Below are 22,745 nucleotides of genomic sequence, written 5' to 3' on the forward strand. Positions count from 1 at the left end.
CCGAGGAGTCTGCTCTTAAAATTTTTGTTTTTGTTAGTTTCTATGTGCGCTGCATAAGAGAACACTCCGAGTGAAATAAGTGATGCTATTATCTTATAGCTCAGATATATACAGTAGTTTCGCTGGAATATAAAACGTAGATCGACTGCGTACCAATAACATGTGGTAAACAACCTCTTAAGCTGCTTTTGTTAGTAACGGACGAACATTATGATAACGACCTCCTTTAGTCAGAGGCATAGCCACGACAAAACAGGTTTCCTAAATAATCAAAATAAGCTGCAGGATGGTGAAACTAAGAAAGAAGACAGCGTGAGCTGTAAAAACACGACGAAACAACAAAGATACGCGGATGCCGATGGACAACTCACAAAAAACCCGAAAAATGATTTGTCATGCTTACAGGCTAGCAACTTCAAGGATTCAAGCTTTGTGGCGTGATTTGGGTGTGTTGTCATGCTAACCATAACCATGCGGCCATGACAGATTTCACCGTTGGAAAATGGGTTCACCGTATGTTAGAGAAATCTTAGGTAACTCGAGCAAGACCCACCTCGGCTAGGCCTTCCAGTGCGGACCGGCTTTTGGTGCTGCATTTAAGGAAGGATATTTGAGGGCCTGTTGACGCAGTGAAAAATCGCTGAAACTGTTAAAAGAGAGCTTTATAATTAACAGCTTTCTCGGGGCTGGCCAAGGTCATGAGCGATTTTTCCTTTATTCCAAAGCCTAACAGAACAAGACACCTTTTCATATGGGTTATACCCCATGTATAAATGTTAAACATATGAATATTTTTTTACTGAGAACCTACTCGCTTCATGGCAAAACAAAGAGAGTATTTCTTAATAATCTGCCGTAAATGTAATGACTATTCGTTACGCGCATCTAATATTCGTTTTTCATTAGTTTGTCTCATTTCCTTTGTTGCTTTTCTCCCTTCTATTTATAGATGGGTTGAAGGATCAGGAAGTATGGCGTACCAGCAGGCGCGACGTCTCTTTCTGCTGGCCTTATCAGCGACCTGTTTCGTGTTGCTGCACGTGTTGCTCTTACAACAGCAGCCGATGCCTCCGTCGCCAGACTACACAACACGTCTTTCTATCGGCCCCCCGCTCACCAGCAGGATTGATGTTTTAAGCAACACTTTTTACGTGCCGCCGGCCTCACCGCCAGCAATTCCCACTTCGGTGTCGGGGTCAGAATCAGCAGCTGCTTCCGGTGGAGGAGGTCTTCAAAATGGAATGGACATTGGTGCAAGAACAAAAGACAGTGGTGCAGCTAAAGGACTAAGGGCCGTCGACACCAAAACCAAAGACAGTAATATCAACTACAATATAGAGAAAGAAGACAAAGCTATCGTTGAAAACAGAAGCCTGCTTCAGCAGTCAGCACGAGTAGCTGCCAATCTGATATTGCCAAAAGATAATGGAGTTGCCGGCAGCAGCAATGCTTATCTGACATCATCCTTAACCTTGCAAACGAAGTCTTTACGCCAACATCCAGAGGACAACTTCCGGGATGAAAGTAGTCACCGTGACAATATGAACCGCATCAGCGACAACAATAAGCAGGCCACACAAGCGACACCCACGCCGCCGCTCAATGAGTCAGTACCCGCATCGGTTCTTCCGCAGGTCGGTTCTTCGACAGGAGTTGTCGAATTGCCGTTGGCAGTAGACTCCGGGGGTAGTGAAGGAGGTATTGAAAGCGTGGGAGTGTCGGAAAACTCAAGTGCTATTAACGCTATTGCACAATCCAGCTCTGTCATTCAGACGACGATACCACCACTTACTGGAGGTGTCAAAAGGCTACCCCAGTGCATTATCATTGGTAAGCAACGTCTTAAGGACTTTTGCTCATAAAGGTTTTGTTCCATAAGAATACATATGTTGCAAAGAATTACTTACAAAACAAGGCAACCTCTTTCAGAGTATATCTGGAAACTAGGACAACTTGATGTCTGTTTGTCAAAGTTGGGACAGTTATGCCTTTTTTTGTTCAAAAAATATTTTAGTTGTAACTTTAGGGTTGTATATTGATGTACTCTTCAGCTCATTAACAAACAATAATAAAGACCTTTGGGCGTTGACTTTTATGTAATTGCTAATGCTAGTATAATAGCCTTTTCTTTGAAGAGAACTTACTCAAAAAAAAATTAATTCAAATTGAATAACAGTATCCGTACAAAATTCATAGCAATATTTCTAAATTGTTTTTCGTACAAAATTCATAGCAATATTTCTAAATTGTTTTTCGTACAAAATTCATAGCAATATTTCTAAATTATTTTTCAGTTTACCATCGTACTAAAATGCAATAAATTGCATAAGTCAGCATTACACATAAGTGCGACAATGACCCTCTAACAAAGCCGTTTTATATTACCATTTAGGCGCTCGTAAAGGAGGCACACGGGCCCTTCTAGAGTTTTTAAATCTACACCCTGCAATCGAAAAAGCCACTGACGAAGTCCACTTCTTCGATGATGACTCAAAGTATCGATTAGGTCTCGACTGGTACCGGACGAGAATGCCGTCATCAACAGCAGAGCAGGTATACGAGCGTTTCTTTCACCGAGCTTTATCAGTTCTTCTAATTCCGGATTAACATTGCGATAGTTACTTTTTTATGAATTTATGCTTTGTAATAATTTACAATCACGTACGCATGTGTGTACGTGTTTACCTACAAAATAAACCCACAGATTGCTGATGTAAACACGTGCTGCAGGTTTTATTCAACCCAATGGACCACTATTATATGTTTGACCACAGTATTACGATCAATACTATTTATTATCTAATATTTACTATCGTATATAAAATCGTATGGAACGAATAAGTACTATCATAAAAAAGATATGCCGTAAATTCGAAAGGCTTACGTTCAATCGCAAAACGTACATAGGTCGGCTCTGGAGTATGGTTCTAATGTAAGGCATAATGTAGGTACGTAACGTCGGCTTTTGACCAGCGGTCCCGGCCTTTTGTAAATTAGCTAACGCGACGTATCTGTACAACTGATGTAAGTGATCGAGTTTTCATCTTGCAAATATTTTTGTTCATTATTTACACTGCACCTTTTATTTAGCATTAGACTATCGAAATCATTAAGAGCTACATTATGGTTTCTAATCAGTCCATCCATATTTAAGGTTAGATTTAATATAGTTTAAATTAATAATAGTTTAAATCATATTCCTTCCTTTGTAGGTAATACGTAAACAAAAATTTGGAATAAACGTATCAATCAAGTTGCATTTTTTGCGCATCCACCTTTTTCAATTTCTATACGAGTTTTCATGCACGTAAGCGACGTCCTTACGCACGCTATTTCTACAGAATTAGTTTCATAAATAATTATGAAGCTATTCTGTCAGAATGGTGTGTGCTTCGTACAGGTCAACATTAGCCATATGCTGTCGGATGATCACATACGTCACATAATTGTCTAGATTTATATACGTAAGCCCTTGACTCTTTTCACATTTTTTTACCACTTTCTTGGGGATTCGCAGAATGTAACTGAATCCAAGCGGGCGAACGTGCATATCACCCATCCTTTACTAAGTCATCTTACATTCACCCAAAGTCGACCATGGTCAGAAAAGCACACCATCTCACATTTCATTACATACACACACACATAGCAATTATAAATGAAATCGTTGGCAAGCACTAATGTTAGGCCTTTGGAGTTGAACACAATGTTATCTCGAGATGGTCTTCTTGTCGGGTCGACATACTCCATACACTTAAAATCTAGCTATGAACCTATTTGTACCTTATTTTACAATTTGAACACACATTTATTACGGCAATAGATTCACTTACAACTGTAGAGGCGCACTATTCGCGATACGATTTTTAGAGTTCGACATCGCCCACGAGATTAGCACTATCACACCTTTCTAATAAGGTGCTTACCATTTTTCGAGTACAGCCAATCAATCTAAACCCTCGGTATTCTTTTGATAATAGAAAGTCCTAGTTCAATTCAATTGTTCCGCAAGATGCACTACATAACAAACATTTCATCTATACCTGGATACGCATACCCACGAGCCTATGTGCCATACCGCATAGTAACTTCAAAAATGTGCTTATTTTAAGCCCATATACCTGAATATATAAAAAAAAAAAAACTTATTGTATGTTTTGTATTCCCTGACTTCCCAACATAGCTATTCAATGATGAAAACGCGTTGCTTAATGAGGTATTTACCAAAATCCATCGTCTTGCTAGTTCGTGGTAAGTATTTAGTGAGTCGAACAATTCGATTAACCTTTACGCTACGCTCCACTGACCTACGAAATCCGGTTAATATTCGCACGATATTACGCTTATCTACGGCTGTTAGCTAATTGGATGCCGCCAGGGAATAATGATTTCAAAAACGAGGATCTTATTTAATGCTAAAAATCGTAGCTCGGTGGTTTTGTGTACCTCTCGAAGCTAACGCAGTTGATAGAATCCATCAAAAAGTAGTAAAAACACACTGTACGAAAGCATTCCCTATTGGCTCAATATGAGACTCTTCGAAGCACATGTTATGAAATCGTATCATGGGATTGTATATCGTATGCCCGGTGTAAGTATAAAACTAACTAAAAGCACTAGCAAAAGAATGTACGAACTGATTCACCTCAAATACAAACATATCGTTAATCTTTTTCATATAGCATAAAAGTTACTCAAGCTTTGTGGGCCGCTAAGTAGCTTATCAAATATTTTATTTGCAATAAATTTTCAAATATTTTATTGGCAAATTTTTATTTGCCAAATACTGATAACTCTACTACACATAGCACAGGAGCAGCAACACGTAATCATAGAAGCGCACGAGACTTCCTAAGGCAAAATTTAATCGACCTAGCCCTCCTGTTCTAGACAGACCTCCATTAATATTTTGCATTATTTGTACCCTTACATATATTCTACTATTACGCCTAACCGTATTCAAGCAATTCATTGATAAAGGACCTTGTCAACTCTGTTGACTGCAATCTGCACTAAGCAACTATAACCAATTTACCGTTCTGCAACGAGCTTATCACAAACCACAATACCCATAAATATCTTAAACCGTAAGTAAGCGTTTGGTGTCGCGTTTTGGATCTACGACAGGCTGCGATCATTATCTGGTCACCTCGAAGTTAAACATTTTCTGAACAGTCTCGTTGCCAGTTGCCTCATACGCCAGCTTAAAAAATAGTCTTACAAAATATTTTGGGGAATTCTCCATACGGGTTAGATTCTGACGTATATCTGGTCTGCGTATACCGCTTTCGTAGTTGTACTTGTACATAATTGTGAGACTAAGACAGCACACGCGCTCTGCAATTTTGTATTTTTTTGTTTTACCTTAGCTTTTAGTTTTATGTTAGCGGTTGAGAAATGGAACATGGATGATCAATTTTATTATTATTATAGCTTCTAGAGATGACGAAAGCAAAACGAATTTCTAAAGCACGCATGTTGCTCTCCTATTTCGACTGTAAAATTGGCCAGAATTTGCAATTCGTGCGCTGGCAAATATTTTCCTCATTGATAGAAGGACGAATGTTCCATGCAGTCGGCGTACGTCCGCCCGAATGTTTCAAACAAAATTGGAACTCATTCATTCCTAGCTGCGCTTCACTCCCCTGAAATTCACGGCTGTGTAGTATCAATATCAAACAATTACTCTTTATGACAAACACGCATTTTTCATAAAACTCCCTTTTCACATTGTGAACGCGCGTGTCGACCATCTGTGCAGCTTTGCCTGCAACAGCCTTCAACCTGTATTATTTAGAAAATTCGCATTTCGCCGCTGTCTCGAGCACTTCGAGTTAGCGATAATGGAAAACATTGCTCTTGATCATTTGCGTTTGTTACAATATCAGCGCATTTGCAAATCGCACATTTGCTGATGGCTGTGCTTTATTTCTGTTCTATCTTTTTCTCTATTTTCAATCGCGCCTAAGTGGCCAAGCAGCTTTGAGTAATTTCCGTCTCTACTGAAGACCTTACCTGAAGCTGGAAGCCCACGTCAGTTATTGGAGAAGACACGACTTATCGTTCCAGATGCGCGCTGTGTATTTAGTAGACTTCATTACGAATAAAATCCTAGTTCGAATAAGTGACCACATTGAGGGGTAGGAAATTTGAATCAATTAACTAAAATAAACGAAACAAAAACAATGTAGGTCAAAATATTAATCTAATTATTGGTTAGCTTAGTTAGGTTACTTAATTGTAGGTAAAATTATATAATTTTACCTACAGTTCATCATGCGATTAGAGAGAACATTATGCAATTAGGCGGAGGATTACTACAACGCCTAATTTTAAGAACTATATGTCTATATATTGCTAAAATTATATATATACATCGGACACCAAAACACAACCTTGATCTTAATCCTTATTGTCTGACGAAAGACCCATAATTTCCTACATACGTACTTATTTGTCTATGGTATGTAAACACAAATACAGCCTAAGACGTTTAACACAGGTATCTTCGCCTTTAACCATATCCATAACAATTGCTTTCCTGCTGCTGTTGTAAATAAAATGGGCTACTGAGGTAACTTCAGGGAGGCTAATACTTACGCGCACATTATACACGAATGTATCCGGTACAAAAAAAGCATTTTGATTTCCAATACTACGCTAAGCACTATTTCTAAAAGGCCATTGCCTACAACTATCTGAGGATCAGATCACTATACGAAAGGAACTTTATCAGAAATTTCTGTCCAAAGCAGGGCACCTTTACAGAAGCCCGTCTGCAGATAACCGTATAGATACGGAACCGACCGCTATAAATCTACAGGAAGCGGCTACGTAGCAGTGTTTTTGCAACGTCATTTTCATCAAGGCTGGGTTTCTCATCTTTGGCACTGTTAAGTCGTAGTGATTAAAAGGAATCGTACTTGGTTCTGGCCAGGTGTGAATTCGGAGAGAAGTGTTTTTTGCACTAGTCCATCTTGGCTACGGCCTTTGCTGTTAATGTCCTATCTGCAAGTTCTGAAAAATAAAGAAATTTCCAAGCAAATATTTAGGCATAACGTGTGTGTTTTTCTTTTAAAGCTGGTATAGGTGATGGGTTCCTTTTTTCAACTTTTAAGAGCTACGAATTGATGTCTTAATGCCAACTTGTTGCGAAACTATGATGGGTTATCCCGTTTGATTCGGCCATGTAACTCCTAACTATTAGAATAAGAACTGTTCTAGGCATCTAGTCCGTGAAGTATTGCGGTACATTTATGTATCTTCTACCCAACATAGCTGGCATAACGGGCATGGCAAACGAAATATTTTCTGTACTTGCTAAATCTTTTATCATGGAAACTTACTCCCCTAGAAGGTATCCATTATCTCTGCTGAACACTCGTCAAACTCGTTGAATGGACTGAAAACATGTGAATCACACACCTACCCGTGAAAAAGCTCAGCGAAAATTTCGCTGTAGCAGAGAAAAAAAAATAGGTAATGAGCTTCTGTCTATGCTCCTATTGCGAAGGATATTGATTGACAGCCAACACAAGTTCACGATTGGACGCAACTAACAAAGATCTACCTGTACATTTTAAATAGATGTATTACACTTATGCGGTGATGTAATAAAACAATCTTAAAAATAATAAAATTACTACGAATTGATATCCTTTTTAACCACTCTGTGCACATATAACATTACACTTCGAAATACCTTTCACTGTATCACAAACTTTAGTATCGTACCTTTAACCAAAGGATCCTCACGGGGTGTATCCTCGTTAAAAACAGTTGTGCCCGATTTCTCATATACCCCAGATGGTATCAAAGAGGTCATATAGTGACATTTAATCAACTTACCTCATTTACGAATACAACACTAGGTGGGGTGCCCGAATACATGCTGTCGTCGCCATTTATAGCTGATGGTGTATCATCATGCCAGAGCCAACCTTCATGATGGACAGTTGAGTCGCCTCTTTTCTTTAAGCGTTGCAGGATGATTATTATTTCCACAAGTATGAATATCATGTATATGTAATCAACCGTGCGCGATTCGAACATTCTGACAATAATGCCCGTAATCACATGCAGTGGGATCATTAAATAAGCCAGCTTTGTACTTCGGGGAGACGTATCATCTACGATGAATGATCAATATGTTGCCTATAGATAAAAACAATATCGAACGTTCGAGCGCGCCGCCGCCACTATACACTTACAGTTCATGACACTTCTGTTTTCTACTCTACTGTAGGCCATAGATAAAGCTCAACCCCAGAAACAGATTGTGTTGTGACAATCATCTAGATCAACAGAGCAACGATCTAGTTTAGGATATGCGACATACATTTGGAAGCCATTATCGTTGTTGCATTAAGATAACGATGCCTGCACGCGCGCGCGATCATGGCATGTCCTTTGAGCAGCCTCCATATGCCTGCCAACTATCATAACGATATCCATAACAGATGTACAGATAGGGTACTGGGACTAGGCGCATATTATATCAACAAGCTACGCGCCTTAGACTGCGTTTGAATGAGACTTTACATTTAAAATTTAACTTATCTATTTTGTTGTCAGTTTCCAGAACTTTGGTGGCAAATTTAGTGATTTTGTCTTAAACGACCACACGGCATTGTGAGAGGAATGCGAATGTAAATGTAGGAACGTTATGCTATTAGGTTGAACTAGGTTTGTTTGGACTTAGGTTGAGTAAATCGTTAAGTCATAATCAATTTATAGGTAGCCATACAAACACAAATTTACATACTATATCAAGGTTGAAATCTCTATTACCGGTATATGATAAAAGCAAAACTTTACCTTGTACCAGTAAATATGAATAAGGTTCCATTAGTGTGAAGGTTTTACGCGGAAGATAAACATCTCTTTTGAACCGAATATGGTCAATTATTAGTCAACCAATTGGTCTCTAGTCAATTAGTAGTAAATCATCAATAAAGGGTCCAGTAAGCAGTTTACAGTTACAATTCAGTCGGTTTAGTGTGCCAGGAAATATGTCCGCCCTTCCATCGTACGCAGCTTTAGCTTTAATGATTTCAAGTCAGTAAAAGCCCATAATCCTACTCGATAAGGGTAGGACTCGGTGAACTCTTGTAGTGCATTCAAGAATCCAACCGTACAAGTTACACGGCACGTAAATTTATTGTGGTCTAAATAATTTTCTAAACAAAGACTTCATTCTTAAGCTTTTATTTTACACTTTTTGTTGCTCCATGCGAAACCTCCTAGCATGAATAGGTCCGCAAAACCCATTGCTGGTTGCACTGGTGGGGACGAATTTAATTATGTGATGAAGACACAGCTTAATAATAATTACTTCCTACTTCCGGATTAATGGCAAACACCAAGGTGAAGATCTGCACAAATCCAGAAGGATTAAGTCGCTAATTGGTTATACATTCATAATTACAGATCACAATCGAGAAGTCTCCAGCGTATTTCGTAACTGATCGGGTACCAGAACGCATGTGGGCAATGAATTCATCGCTTCGTTTACTACTCATTGTTCGAGATCCAGTGGTTCGACTAATTTCGGATTACGCGCAGTTAGCAGAGAACCGGCGAATGCGTCGCGAAAGCGCACATAAAGATAGCAAAAATAAGGCAAGGTTCAACCTGAACGCTGCAAATACATTTACAAATGCTTTTCGGCTTTCTTCGGGAGAATGACAATGTGCAATTTTGGAATAAACGTTTTTTTTAATTTAAAAAATTTTACTATCGCTCCCCAAAAGATCATTTTAGCATCTTCGGTCTATTTAAATAAATCTCATTGCTTAGCTATTCTTTTGTTGGCGCAGAACTCTGCTTAAAGCAAAGACTTGATTTTAACACGCGTCGACATGGAAACGTTTAGCTTACAGTCATCGATTTAGCTATACAGCTGTACGCGAATATGAAGTCACTCTTAGCGATAGACACTTACTACTTGAAATACAGTGCAGAAGTACGTTCGACCCTTCTACAAATGTTATCCAATCTGATCTACTGTATAGGAACACCTAGCAACAGCGTGTTGTACAGCATGTACGTAAAGCATTATAATATACGAATCTAATTTAAAATCATTGGCCAAAAGTCCTATGTATAATCGAGTTGAGTCGAAAGTAACTCCATAATGCCACAAAATTTCGATAGAGCTCAAGTTAAATGAATTTTCATGCCAAGAACCAAGAATAATAAACATATTAGAGACACACTTTGCCGTACTACATAGTGACTTATCATATATGAATACATTGTTCTTGTGCAGACATCATTCTCGAACCTGGAACACTACTTTCCTTTTGGTTTTTCCCGTGAAGCTTTTGCATATGTGATCAACGTCCACACTATTATTGTACTCGGATATCTGACCTGTTGGACTACACACAACCTGTGGTCTCTTTCGCAGGAACGCCTGTAGCCGTGTTGATCATTACTACCTGAAACCTCAAAATGCGATTTACCTGAAAAACAGACCTACCTGCAGTCTTCAATTGGGCATTGCTCGGCCCATTTGCAACGCGCGTACTCCTGTACACAGTTCGACGCTTTCTGCTGGTTTATAACGGCTAAAACTACTCATACCGATACATTGGAGGGTCTTTATGACAGTGACTTTGAGATTCGTCACCCTCTGACGCAGCTGAGCAACCATTACAAAATAGTCGCTTTGTAGCGCAGTTAGAATAATTTTGTCTTTTCTGCGAGTTATGCGCCGTTCGATTTTTGGCTTCACTTTCTCTTAATGACAGGGACTAGAGTGTTAACTGCATACTGACCTACTCAACAAATTCTATTCGCGATCGCCATTAGAGTTCACTGTTCTACCGTAATATTATTTCGTAATCCAATCACGAATGCATGTGTAATTACAAAACCACGAGAATCAATGAAATTCACTTCTGTGGATCACAATCTGTGGTTAATACAACGACGTAACAACAATGATAATTGCTGTACAATGTCCCGAATCATCTATGTCTCTCCATAAATGAAAAAAGACGAAATTTTATATCCAACCTATACGTAACGGCTTGGGTATACATGCACTGCATTGCACGTTTAAGTGCCTTTCCTTCCACCGCAGTTTAAAAATCATTTTTTAGCGACCATATCGTTATATGTGCTGTTATTAGAAAGCCACACGTGGATACATGATTCGGAATACGGATATATCTTTATTCAAACTCAACGTGTCAAATTTATAGGCGACCTTAATTAATAAATAATACCCATAATATATATATATATATATATATATATATATATATGCGTCAGAAATACGACAACAACATGATTTATCACATTAATCATTCTGTTTTACATGCGTTTGTGTTGATATGTGACTGTGTTAGGCTGTGCTAAATGGTCTTGTTCATTAGGCCGCTATTTCTCATGAAACACGACCGGTTTGCGTTCTTGCAGGTTCCGCAGTTTGAGCAGGTAGTTTTGACGGCAGAGGGCCGAGTGAATACCGACTACCGGCCTGTTGGCACATCAATCTATGCCGTCTACTTTCGCCGATGGCTCGCCTATTTCCCTCGGCGGCAAATCCACGTCATTGACGGGGACCGCCTTGTTCGAGAGCCCTTTCCTGAAGTGCAGAAAGTGGAGGCATTTCTCGGTTAGTATGCTTTCAATATATACTGATTTTACGGTATAGTGGTCCGTTAGTTATACGAGGAGAGATATGTTGCTGTTGTCACATAAGAGTATTCGCTTTCTGGCTGATTTTCGTGCCCATTTAAAATCTAGTAAAGCTAAACTGATTAACCGAGGCAAGCTTACAGCATTAAAATTATGGCTACAGAGTCTGCGAGTTATTACTGTGGCGTTTATAGCCGCATTTGCGATATTTATTAAAAAGTGACTATAGTGGTAAAAATATCCAGCGAATTTACGTAGTAAATTAAATATGTGTTATATTGATAACAACTACCTAACGGCAACTAATAATAAATATCCCTTCTTTATATAGGTATCCATATGATACTCCCATAAGAGAAAAGTACTTTAGCATAGAAGCTCGAGCAAAGGTAATTTTTTGCGTAGAATGGCGAGTATCAATATAATGTGAAAAAAAAAAAGTGATACGTATGAAAAATACATTCTATAAATTATTTTAGTAACATACGAAGCGTTGAATATTTTTCTGTCTGAAATCTTTTGCAGGCTATTGCGGCTGTCATATAGATTATATCTTCTCTTTCGTTTGATCGTATACACATATTTGTGTATTTTGTCATATTTGCAGTGTAGGTTTGCATGCAGAGAAGTTCGTTACAATTACATCATCGACTCTTTAATTACGGGCATTTTCTTGTACAGCAATTGAAAAAAATATGCATATGTGACCTAACACGCTCTTCCGCGCAAAAGCAATCGTTGAATTAGTATTTTATCACATCGTACCCGACTGGGGGCACGACTTTGTTTCACTCTTAGTAAGCGTTCTCCATCGTCTTTCTACCGTTGCTCTATGGTCAAGTAGTCAGATCAAGCGATTTCCGGCTAGTTGTGTCTCTGTCAGCGAAGACAGCAATTCGACGACGGCGAACTTACAGAAACCCCGCTGTAACAGGAGTCCCACAACAACCTCTGCAACCATTCTGCCCCCCCCCCAAATACATCCCCGGTTGATGAGAGAAACATACCCGGAGGAAAAAGACATAGTTAAGAAGCTCAACCCAGACAAGTAGCAGCCCTCTGAACCGGTACCGGTTAGTAGCAATGACCGGCCGGCGTCCACGCGTTGACGTGCTTTCATCGTCATGTCCCTAATTAGGTCTTCTTTGGGTTCCTATCCTTCCGCCTTGATCTCTTTTTCCAGACGCCAACATTACCCCTCCTCCCCCCCACACATATGCTCTTTCCTTTGTCTAGCAGCTGGGACAACATCCTACAAGGATGATTGCCGAAATGTGTGCCCTTCATAGTGTTACTTCGACAATGGCGGCAGGCGCGTTCACAACAGCAGCGCCGATGTCGATCGTGAACTACAAGGTTCTGGATGTTGAGTGGCAGGAGGTTAGGGTCCAGGGAAGCGGGAGACTCCACTGAGTGCCGTGCCCGCGGCTAAGCTCACATGAGCTACTGCTGCAGCGATGGCATCGACGATACAGCGGCACTAACGTCAACTTAGAGACCAACCGACTGACTGGCATTTCTTTAGGGTGTTCGTCTTCTTAACTGTAATAAGTTTAGTAATTAGTAGCTAAGTTGCTTGAGCGACCGGCTGAGGAAAAGCATTAGACAGAGAAAACAACAGTGCTTCTAGTGTAACTTTGCGCTGAACAGCAGAGGGTCCAGAGAAGTCTGGGAAGCTCAAAGAGTAGGGTAATTTAGGAGGATCAGTCGAATAGGGTGTCTGTGCTGCAGTACAGTCGTGCGAGCCGAACACGTTTCCGCATGCTGAGGTCTGAAAGAAAACACAGAATTCTTTACTCAAGGTAACCCCTCTAAATGCTCTAGCAGCCTACTTTATTCCATTCGCCTCTTTAAGCTAGTTCTATTGCCTTCCAGCGCTAGGTTGAGCGTCTGTCGTGCTAAGCTAATCGTTGAGTATGCATTTCGTTTCTTGTTCCGTTTATTTGGCCCTTGCCCTGCATCACTACAGCATAGGCCCTTTATTCTTTCCACTCTTTTCTCCGTATCACCATTCACTGTTCGCTTTTTTCCCAAATGACTTCCCTTCAAGACGATTCTCTTCTCCACTTCTACTGATTCAGTGCCCCAGTCCCTGCTTTCTCTTGTATACAATATACTCATAGAGCGATAATCTTTCCCATTCAGGTCCATTTCCACTCTTCTGCTTAACCTATACTGCCACGAAACGTAGATGCCTATGGTTTTGGTAGTCGCCATTCTTAGAGAGCAGAGTCCGCCCCCTACTCATCGCCGTCAATATCCTTAACTTAATGTAAAATCGTTTGCTTTCGAATATGCTTATATATGCATTATATAAGCACATAGACACCTCTGATATGCGCGTACCATTTACTTTTACACGCTAGCCCGTACATAAACATATATCTCATCCCAACCTTTATTAAGATATACACCTATGTCAAAAAAGCAACTGTTACTTTTGGCTTATTTATGAAAATTAATGTTTATGTGTTCGATATGCATATTACAATATGTCCGCGCTAAAAGTGTGCTGCTGTAACTGCTAGGTCGATTGTTCCTGCTATCGGGTAATTCTAAAAAGCTGTTTTGTATATGTAGAAAGCTTTTAGCTTCTATTGGATCGAATGCTTATAGACAAAGTTTAACCTGTGATACTTAGAAAAACAACTTGGTTTATTTTTTGTAGCTATTAATAATTTATTTTATACCTTAGTCATCGTGTACATTCGTTCTAAGTTTTTTATTGCTGTTCTATTTGATTTAAAGCGACTGTAAGTATTTTAGAAAGTATATGTAGTTACCGTTAATGTAAACAGATGACAAATGAAGATTTAGGCCTTACAAATTCTATTTATTCGAAAACAACTGTAGTCTCACTAGCCATATAGTGAAGGGATATTGTATCAAGGAAATTCGGTAATGCGTATAAGTCCATCTAAGAAACGGCTTTCAATCCTTTTTTTTTGAATTGATTCATGCACAAAGACACTCCAAAAACAACAAATAGCTAAAAAAAAACAACAACAAATATGCTCAATGCATCGGAAACGCCACAGTTTATATTACAAAAAGGAAGTCATTATTTTTTGCATGTTCACTTTAGTTTGATAAACGACTTACTTATGCTAAAATCTTAAATAATTCTAGAGGATCACTGACCCTTAACTAAGGATGGATCTCAGAACCGCCTGCTGAATGTCCGGCATACCTACCAGCTCCTGAATTCATACTTTTATTTTATCGCAGTAACTGTACACGCTGCCACGCCATTCAGTTGAACAACGACTTCCTTTGATCTGAGGTTTCCACTTCGTGCATTCCAGAACGCTCGCAGCAATGTTCAGAACGAAAGCGGGCCTGGTTCATGTCAAACTGTTGTGCAAGTAAGCAACACGTACCACTTAAACGCTGTTCGATATGTACTTTTCTACGAATCCCAGATACCCCAAAGCAATGTTGTTAGCTGATGTGCGATCTGTTCGACTGCAGCTGCTTCGGCATGTTTTGCGCTGCAGATCGTGTATAGTTAATGATGAAAGTTTGATTGTGTAATGATTAATCACGCCATGTATGGCGACCACGATAATGTCTTGCTGACTGCATGAGCAAGCTAGTTCAAACTACGGTTATCCAAACTACGAATTAAAGGAGTGAAATAATATGGTTATCCAAACTACATCGATAATAGAAGTCGACGTGGCTTGAGCAATGCTTTATAAACAGCAAGCGCAAACAACAATAATATACGCAACTGAATTGACTGCTTGGCTTACTGCACCTCGATGATCCTTTGCAGTTATCAGGTCTTCATTTTTTAGCAAAACGATAAAACAATGAAACAGAAATGCGTTTGTAAGATTGGAAGTGGAATTATTCTAGCCGATTTTGCAATTTTAGTTGGTGACAATTCAGGCGTCTCTAACTATAAATCCTTCGTGACTCTCCGGAGACATCATAAGATATAGCTAGAGAGGCAAATGGATGCAGCTCTGAATAAACTAATTGCCTTGAGTAGCTAACTGGGCAAGGATCAACAATTTGCCAATAAAATGATCAATGCTAGATACATTTTCAAAAAAATCTTCTGTTCACGTGTTCTGTAAGGCCGAATATAGCAATATCCGACTCAACCGAAACTAGAACGCTATGATACCGAATTAGCACTCCAAAATCACTGCTGTATTTACATCTTACCTATTAGCTAGCTAGCTACACTAATTCTACAAAAATAAGAATACACTTTTGCTTCTCTGCCAAAAACCACCCGACGTGTTGTCGAGGTTGTTTATTGACAATAGATCTGAAGAGAAAAAAACTGTTTAGAACTGAATCATCTGTCCCTTTCTCTTTTTATCGCCTCCGATTTCAAAGTGCTTGCAACGCTTAATGGGTAGCTGCTTGCGGGTCTTACACTCGACACATTCCATACGGAGAACGATTTTCTTCGTAGTCTTCGCCTGAAATAAATAATGATAGAAAAAACGTGGGAAAGTTTAAGTAAAGGCATTGTGTGCAAGTTTCTTCCATACAGTGTTTGTTTTTAGTAGGGCTCCAACAACGTTCGTAGTATCAACGATGATTTCCAGACAATAAAAAAAAGTCGAAAGAGGTCCATTTTGAGATAATGTCGGCGCATATATCATTAAAAAAGACAAAAATCTGTATCTAGAAACTGGCATGAATGGGAATCTAAAAGTAAATCGAACAACGCAGATTCTACCGCGACTCTTACTACAGTTGAATATTTTAAACGTTCTGGCAAAAAAAGCGATATTTGAACGTAGAACAGTATTGCGTAAAGAAAACCCTTATTGAGTTACATCACTCTTATCATGCAATGCATATACATTAGCAGATGCGAAAATTAGGAATAGATACTATGTATTCGGAATTCACAGTAATTAACAAATGCTTCAACTGGGTCGCATCGAGACAGAATTGTCGCATGTCGTTAAAGAACGTTTCTAGTTGTATGTGCTTTAATAACAGTTATCGGACGTATCGAACCGCCAGTACCTACCTGATTTAAACACAAACAAAATAATGGACGAACTCTGTCAATAATTTGTCAACTATTTAACAATAAATTGAATTGATATAGAACTTCGACAAGATTTTGTCAAACACCTATTTTCTGCTGTTTAAAGTTAAAAGAAAGCAATGCTCTTTTTGTACACACTTTCTTTTTGTACACACCTTCCCAATAAAAAAAAATTCGTTGTTCAGTTTTGCACTTACCTTCTTTCTAAAGATAGGTTTTGTTTGACCCCCGAATCCTCTCTGTTTTCGATCGTAGCGACGTTTGCCCTGAACAAAAATCGAATCTTTGCCCTTCTTGTATTGCGTCACTTTGTGCATTGTGTGCTTTTTGCACTTTCCTTTGCAGAAGGTGCGACGAGTTTTCGGCACGTTCACCTGAAACCAACAATATACACAGGTCTCACAATTTTGTCCAAAACTTTGTTCTATTTAGATGTCAGGAATTACTGCTTTTACATGCAGCAGAACTCAGATATTACGCCCTATTCTTCACACCCATCTGCCGATCTTTATACAAACATACATACACAAACACATACTTGTTAGATTTCTTTTTCAGACAACCTCGTTCATAGGATTTTGTGCAAGGTTCACAAGATAGGATGGGAATAGCGGGAAAAAAACAAAATTGTTTGAATCATCAGATCGAACTAAAACGCGTGTATCAACGTGGCTACACTTTGCTCAATTTAATCAAATATGTGTACTGCGCTTCAGTGACGGGGTCTATGCACTGTAACACATCGCTGAAGACTTGGAATACGTCCCTCTTTGGCAGAACTAAAACTTAAGGATTCACACTAATTCACGCAGCGCATATAAATTCTAGACAATTACAGGAATCAACAACACGGATTCTATGACATTTTCTGTACAGTAGCCGTCGATCTCCGTGGATAAATTTGGGCATCACGTACCATCTTGCCTGTACTTTGAAAAAAGAATTATGAACACAAGATGGCGCCATTCGTCGGCTAGCTTGGCGATGACAGTGATCCCGCCGAATGGCGCGCAGATTTAAAAGCTAGGTGCATGAGCGAGAGAGCGGACTCGCTAGACGGATAAACGAATGGGGTGGTACCCGCTTGTCTCTCTGCCAGTCGTTCGTAGAAAAGCGCGTTCTGTGAAGGCGGATATGGAGTTTGCCGATGACAGTTGCAGAATTCATAGAAGCATGTTGACGAGAATTTGTATTTTTGTGTATGTTCTCTTGAGAAATTAAAATAACAGTATTATATTTACGAATAAAAAGCAGCTATTCTACATTTATTCACATATACACGCATACAACTTTATTAATGATATTAATGATAATCAATTTTTATTAACGCAAATTAATCTAATTTTTACTGAATGAAATTATAATCAAGGACTAATTTTATACGTATATAATAAACATCATTTACTACAAACGTTAAGCTAACACATTGCAAAGAGAGAAATTGAGTAACCTTTGCTTCAGGTTTTTATCGCGCAAAGCTTTTCTTCGCCCGGGCTTAGCTGTGAAGAAAGTTGTGACTTTTTACTTCTTGTGTACTTCTCTAAAAACGTACCTTTTCGCATTGTACTGTTTATTAACTAAACAATGTTTACCCTATACCGATGATAAAGCTGCATCTATGTTATGAGCTGATGTAAAAGGCAAAATATTGATTCCGCAAAACCATATTCACCTATATTTCATCGAAACAACTGCATTTTTTTTCTGGATGCGGCCTACAGGTCTCGAAGCTCGGATTCCGGAGGAGGTATTTTATTTTAACAAGACGAAGGGCTTTTATTGCGTGCGTACTCCAGACGACGTTCAGGATCACTGCCTAAACGAGAGTAAGGGACGTAAACACCCAAAAGTCGCTCCAGCAGTCATCTCTCGTCTTCGAGAATTCTACGCCCCTTTCAATCGAGAATTCTATTCTTTGGTCGGGCATGATTTTGGCTGGCCTGAACTATAGCCAGTGAGACTTCTAGACCATTTAACCATCTTCAATCAGCCTGTTAGCGGTTCCACGATCCGACTTCATCAAATCCTCGGGGATGTTCGTTTTGGATTGTTGAACAACTTTTTACAACTCAACTGCATCCAGACAATAGACGCTTCTTCATTAACGGCAATAAAAAAAACTAGTCCCCTTTTTATTAGATATGTAATTGTATTGGTTTTTGAATTGGGGCCAATTCATGCTTATGAAAATGCCCTTAATAATAATTAACAGAGCCAATATTGATCTCCCCTGTTCGAATTATTGCTTCAGTTCTGCTGCTGCAACTCAATCGAACGGAATCGCAAAGATCGATGTATTTTGTTCTAAACTGTCGTAAAACCATATTCTTACTGGTACGCTATATTTGCGTATTTGTGCACATGAGACTCTTATACTATCATGCACTGCAAAAGTAGGTGCGATTCGAAAATCTCGAACTGATAGGAGTAATTTGTAAGCAAACTTATGAAGTCATCGAAAGCGCGCTCGCGAAAGGTTGACTCTATCAGAAAATACCTCTAAAAAGCCCATTCAACGTTGATTAGACCGGTTAATTGCTTCGGGCAAATCGGTTTTTCCAAAGTCGTAGAGTGCCGTTATTGTATACGGAACCAACCTGATTCTATGCCCAGTGGCATCATAGCGCCACAAAGACATACAAAACCAGTCGCCCTATCGATACGCAACTCATGAGTGAGATAAACAGTGAGATCTACAACTTCAAACATACTGTATATACCATATATATATATATATATATATATATATATATATATTATATATTACATATGATATATGACAATCACAAAAATGGTTTATAAAACAGCATTATGGATACCATTATAGAGTACCAGTGATGAAGCTGTGTTAGCCTCATAGTAAGATCCACTAGTGAGATTTAGATTAACCTAGCAAATAAATTAAGTCTATTTTGAGATGGTGTTCAGTGACAAATCATTATGAAACATAAAAGATGAGATTAAAAAAAAGTCGAAAACAAAGGAAGTATGAGCGACGCTCACGTGCTACCTACTGAAATTATCCAATAGATGAAATAGCCGGAACGAAACAATTCACAAAGAAATGCGACGATTATTGGAAAATGGTTATTATCGCGTGCTTTATGGTTAATGATCCGGCACGCTGCGGTATTACATGATAGAAAAAAATGGCGGTAACACAAAGTGGCACGAGATGTTGACAATGGTGGTCATGAAAAAGATGACAACGTGGAGAGGGTTGAGGATACCGTTGAGGGAAGAACCTAGAATTTGATACGAAACGAAAAATCGTTGTATTTACTGAGCGGGCAAAATCATAGAAAAATACGATGAATGAAGGATATCATACATGGTGATCATTAAGAATGAGGTTAATACTTATGATACTAGCAACAACAAATATTGATAGTGAGATATTATATAGTGACAATGCAAGGGGGAAAGATATTTAAGCATCGGGTTGTTTCAACTGCTCATGTATATATGGACAGTAATGAACATATATATAAAGATGGTAGGAGAAAATAACACGCAGTATAATACGCAGAATCCAGTAGATTTCATTGGGAAAAGAAATCCAATTGTGTATATATACAACAATCACATGAAGAGATTGAAAGACGGAAAGAATCAGTAGGCGACTAGCAGTTACAGTCAAGCAACACAGGGACGCCAACTACCGAAAGTTCTTGTCTTCAGTATTATTAATAATAATAATAGTAGCAAGAACATGATCATAATTACTAGTTAGTTTTAAAAAAAGTAAGAATGGTTCCTACATGTGGCGTTGAGCGGGAGCTCACTTATCTGATAAATTAGCAAATATTTCTGCTTATGCTTCTAATAGGCATAAGGTTTTTAAACATGAAAAGTAATAGTATGTACGTACGTACGTAGCAATTGGCGGACTAAGAAGCGATACAATGAGACTTTTTTCCGTTTTTATTCAGCCAGCTGTATACCTGGCGACTGTATACGATGCGGTACACTCATATGTAAAAAAGTTGCACACGAACGTCGCAGGAGATAAAGAAATGCGTCTAAATTGCTTGTTGACATTCTAAATTGTTGTCTTATGGAGTCCCTTATGGATATGACTTTTAACCGGCGGGATGACAAACATAAGCGAAGTACGTCTACAAGTAGTAACGTTTCTCTCGTTGTCTCTACCCATGCAAATTATGATATAGTATGATGACCGAATAAAGCAATTGCCAAAATCGTTTTCACGCAACTGTATTCCACAGCGTCTGGGTAGCAACACGTACATGATCTTCGTAGCACTTGTAACGTTTCTATGCTAAATTCGATAGCGGGCTGAAAATCACAGACATCCTAACCAGCCGTTCGACACAGTCTATATACTTGTAACAGGTAAATGATTCAGATTCACATTAGGTAAGGTTAGCGAATGAACGGCGCTATGTAAATATCTACATTCCTACAAGAAGTTCTTCATTAAAAAGTACGTGTTAATGCTTCTAAGCTCATTATATAGGGATGATAAACTAAATAATATTGAGTGAATTTCGAAATCCCTAGGCATATTAGGCTTATGGACAAATCTCCAAAAAGTACGTACTGGTGTTGTAAGTGCGCAAATGACAGTTACTGTTTCACGGTCTGGTGTAGACGCAAACGTCAGCTTCTTCCAGCAGTAGTAGGATTCCACGAAATCAACGAGAGCTATCAGGGCAAAGGATGTCCTTCGAGCCAAGCGCATGCTAGCTTTAAGGCATTCTAAACAGGACGAAATGAAAAGAACCCTAATCCTTGTAAGTTGCAAAAGGCCTGCGTGCTGACGTCATATGTGAGCGTTTAAAGGGCGACCTTTAGCGAGAAAATTTTAGCAAGGTTTTTTCCTTTTCTGCGCAAACGTGGTAATGACTCGAACTGTTTGAATCGAAAACTCAATCGTTATAGTGGATTTCTACACAGTCCGTAGATACATATGTTATAGAGAATAGTAACTATAGTGGTAGGATTGCCGCTGATGACGGCGGCGGTAAGGCAATCTTGGTGTGTTGACAAATATGAAAGAATACAAGCGACTGAGGATGCGTGCATGCGCCAGTTAATGTATGGCATCCATAGTTGATAATAATGATAATAACAATGATATTAAGAATACGACAAATGACAATCACTCACTGTTAGTTAGAATCCGTTTTCATATTCTAGCTGTTAGCAAGGATGAACCGCAGAGATGATTAAAGAGTTACGAAGCGAATATATCAAAAGGATCAACTTCTACCTTACCTGTGGTGTTGAATAAGCGCTGGGTGACAATGGTCTCTACTCCGACTAACTGAGGGGCATAAGGCCAGATCAGTCAAAATGCACGTATCTTCTTAACAGAATCCAAACAATATTAATGTCTGCTTCAGCGAATGTATTGCTGCGGTCTTAATAGCTGAGCGGGATCTGGACTAAAACATGAGGCCTCATTGAAGACTAGTTGCTTTTCAACACTATTATGACACTGCAAAAATGATCGAACGCAAAAAAGGTATCATCGACAACGGATAGCAATGAGATACGGCCATATTCAAGTATGGTTTCTAGAAAAGCTGGATTATATTATTGGTCCAGATCCTTTTATGTCCTATCTGAGCTGCGCCAAACATTAGGCTCACCCACGTAGCTTCGAGTAGTTTCAGATACGGGCTTAACTGTAACACGTCAAGCTATTCGCCTCCTTTGCGTCCCATATGAACTAAAACATGGAGCGAAAGTGATATTTAATTATCACACAATAATTAGCCTCCCAAATAAATAAATTAGTTGCGATGCAGCCTGCTACGAACGGCTGTGTTGTGATTTGACTGATCGGTCGATCGTTCGAAGCCACGTGTTTCTTAGGCACTAATGCGATTGACCTTAAGTATTGCTGACTAGGAAATTTTTCAAAAAAATCTCAGCCCAACGTTTAATCTGAATTTGAAAATAATCAAGGAAACAAACTAGTTTCTTTAGCTGTTTGCAAAAAAAGGAAAAATCAATTGCATATTCGAGATCCCGAACGTCCGATCCATTAACTGAGAATAGTATTGAAAATAAAAATAACTATATATATATATATATATATATT

The 22,745-nt window shown here is 39.0% G+C and overlaps 2 protein-coding genes and 1 long non-coding RNA gene across 13 annotated transcripts in view; 1 reads left to right on the forward strand and 2 right to left on the reverse strand.

The window, feature by feature from the left end:
• The window catches only part of LOC111266072 (uncharacterized), a 33,879-nt gene extending 23,032 nt beyond the window's left edge, over nt 1-10,847 (reverse strand). For 2 of the 10 annotated variants that reach the window (XR_002683843.2, XR_002683844.2), the window contains exons 1-3: nt 7,849-8,774; nt 6,924-7,017; nt 6,016-6,162 (exon numbers count right to left, since the gene is read on the reverse strand). This is a non-coding gene — a long non-coding RNA (uncharacterized LOC111266072). The other 8 variants (XR_002683847.2, XR_002683848.2, XR_002683846.2 and 5 more) reach the window with 8 other exon arrangements.
• The window catches only part of LOC111266062 (uncharacterized), a 74,778-nt gene extending 55,966 nt beyond the window's left edge, over nt 1-18,812 (forward strand). The window contains exons 2-6 of one of the 2 annotated variants that reach the window (XM_022843201.2): nt 950-1,830; nt 2,393-2,553; nt 9,430-9,621; nt 11,428-11,626; nt 18,394-18,812. In XM_022843201.2, coding sequence (XP_022698936.1) covers nt 972-1,830; nt 2,393-2,553; nt 9,430-9,621; nt 11,428-11,626; nt 18,394-18,623 — 1,641 coding nt within the window. In that variant the 5' untranslated portion in view covers nt 950-971 and the 3' untranslated portion in view covers nt 18,624-18,812. Of the gene's footprint in view, nt 1-949; nt 1,831-2,392; nt 2,554-9,429; nt 9,622-11,427; nt 11,627-14,778; nt 15,783-18,393 lie in introns of those variants that run through there. The other variant, XM_086970767.1, reaches the window with a different exon arrangement.
• On the reverse strand, nt 15,872-21,392 carry RpL36A (ribosomal protein L36A). Its single transcript, XM_022843230.1, has 3 exons — nt 21,237-21,392; nt 16,870-17,046; nt 15,872-16,088 (listed from the first exon to the last, which is right to left on the reverse strand). Exons 1-3 carry the CDS (start codon nt 21,375-21,377, stop codon nt 15,951-15,953), a joined length of 456 nt encoding a protein of 151 aa, XP_022698965.1. The 5' UTR covers nt 21,378-21,392; the 3' UTR covers nt 15,872-15,950.
• Between the last annotated feature and the right edge of the window lie 1,353 nt (nt 21,393-22,745).

The sequence above is a fragment of the Varroa jacobsoni genome, unplaced genomic scaffold (genome assembly GCF_002532875.2).
Source record: "Varroa jacobsoni isolate VJ856 unplaced genomic scaffold, vjacob_1.0 scaffold_1047, whole genome shotgun sequence".
In the NCBI taxonomy this organism is placed as follows: domain Eukaryota; kingdom Metazoa; phylum Arthropoda; class Arachnida; order Mesostigmata; family Varroidae; genus Varroa; species Varroa jacobsoni.

Bases quoted from the DNA above. Each gene is read 5' to 3' on its own strand.
- RpL36A (XM_022843230.1), bottom strand. From the start codon at position 21,377: ATGCGCTTGGCTCGAAGGACATCCTTTGCCCTGATAGCTCTCGTTGAT. The intron at 17,047-21,236 runs GTACGTACTTTT...TGTTGGTTTCAG, and splicing joins TTTGCGCACTTACAACACCA to GTGAACGTGCCGAAAACTCG. The intron at 16,089-16,869 runs GTAAGTGCAAAA...TATTTATTTCAG, and splicing joins AACCTATCTTTAGAAAGAAG to GCGAAGACTACGAAGAAAAT.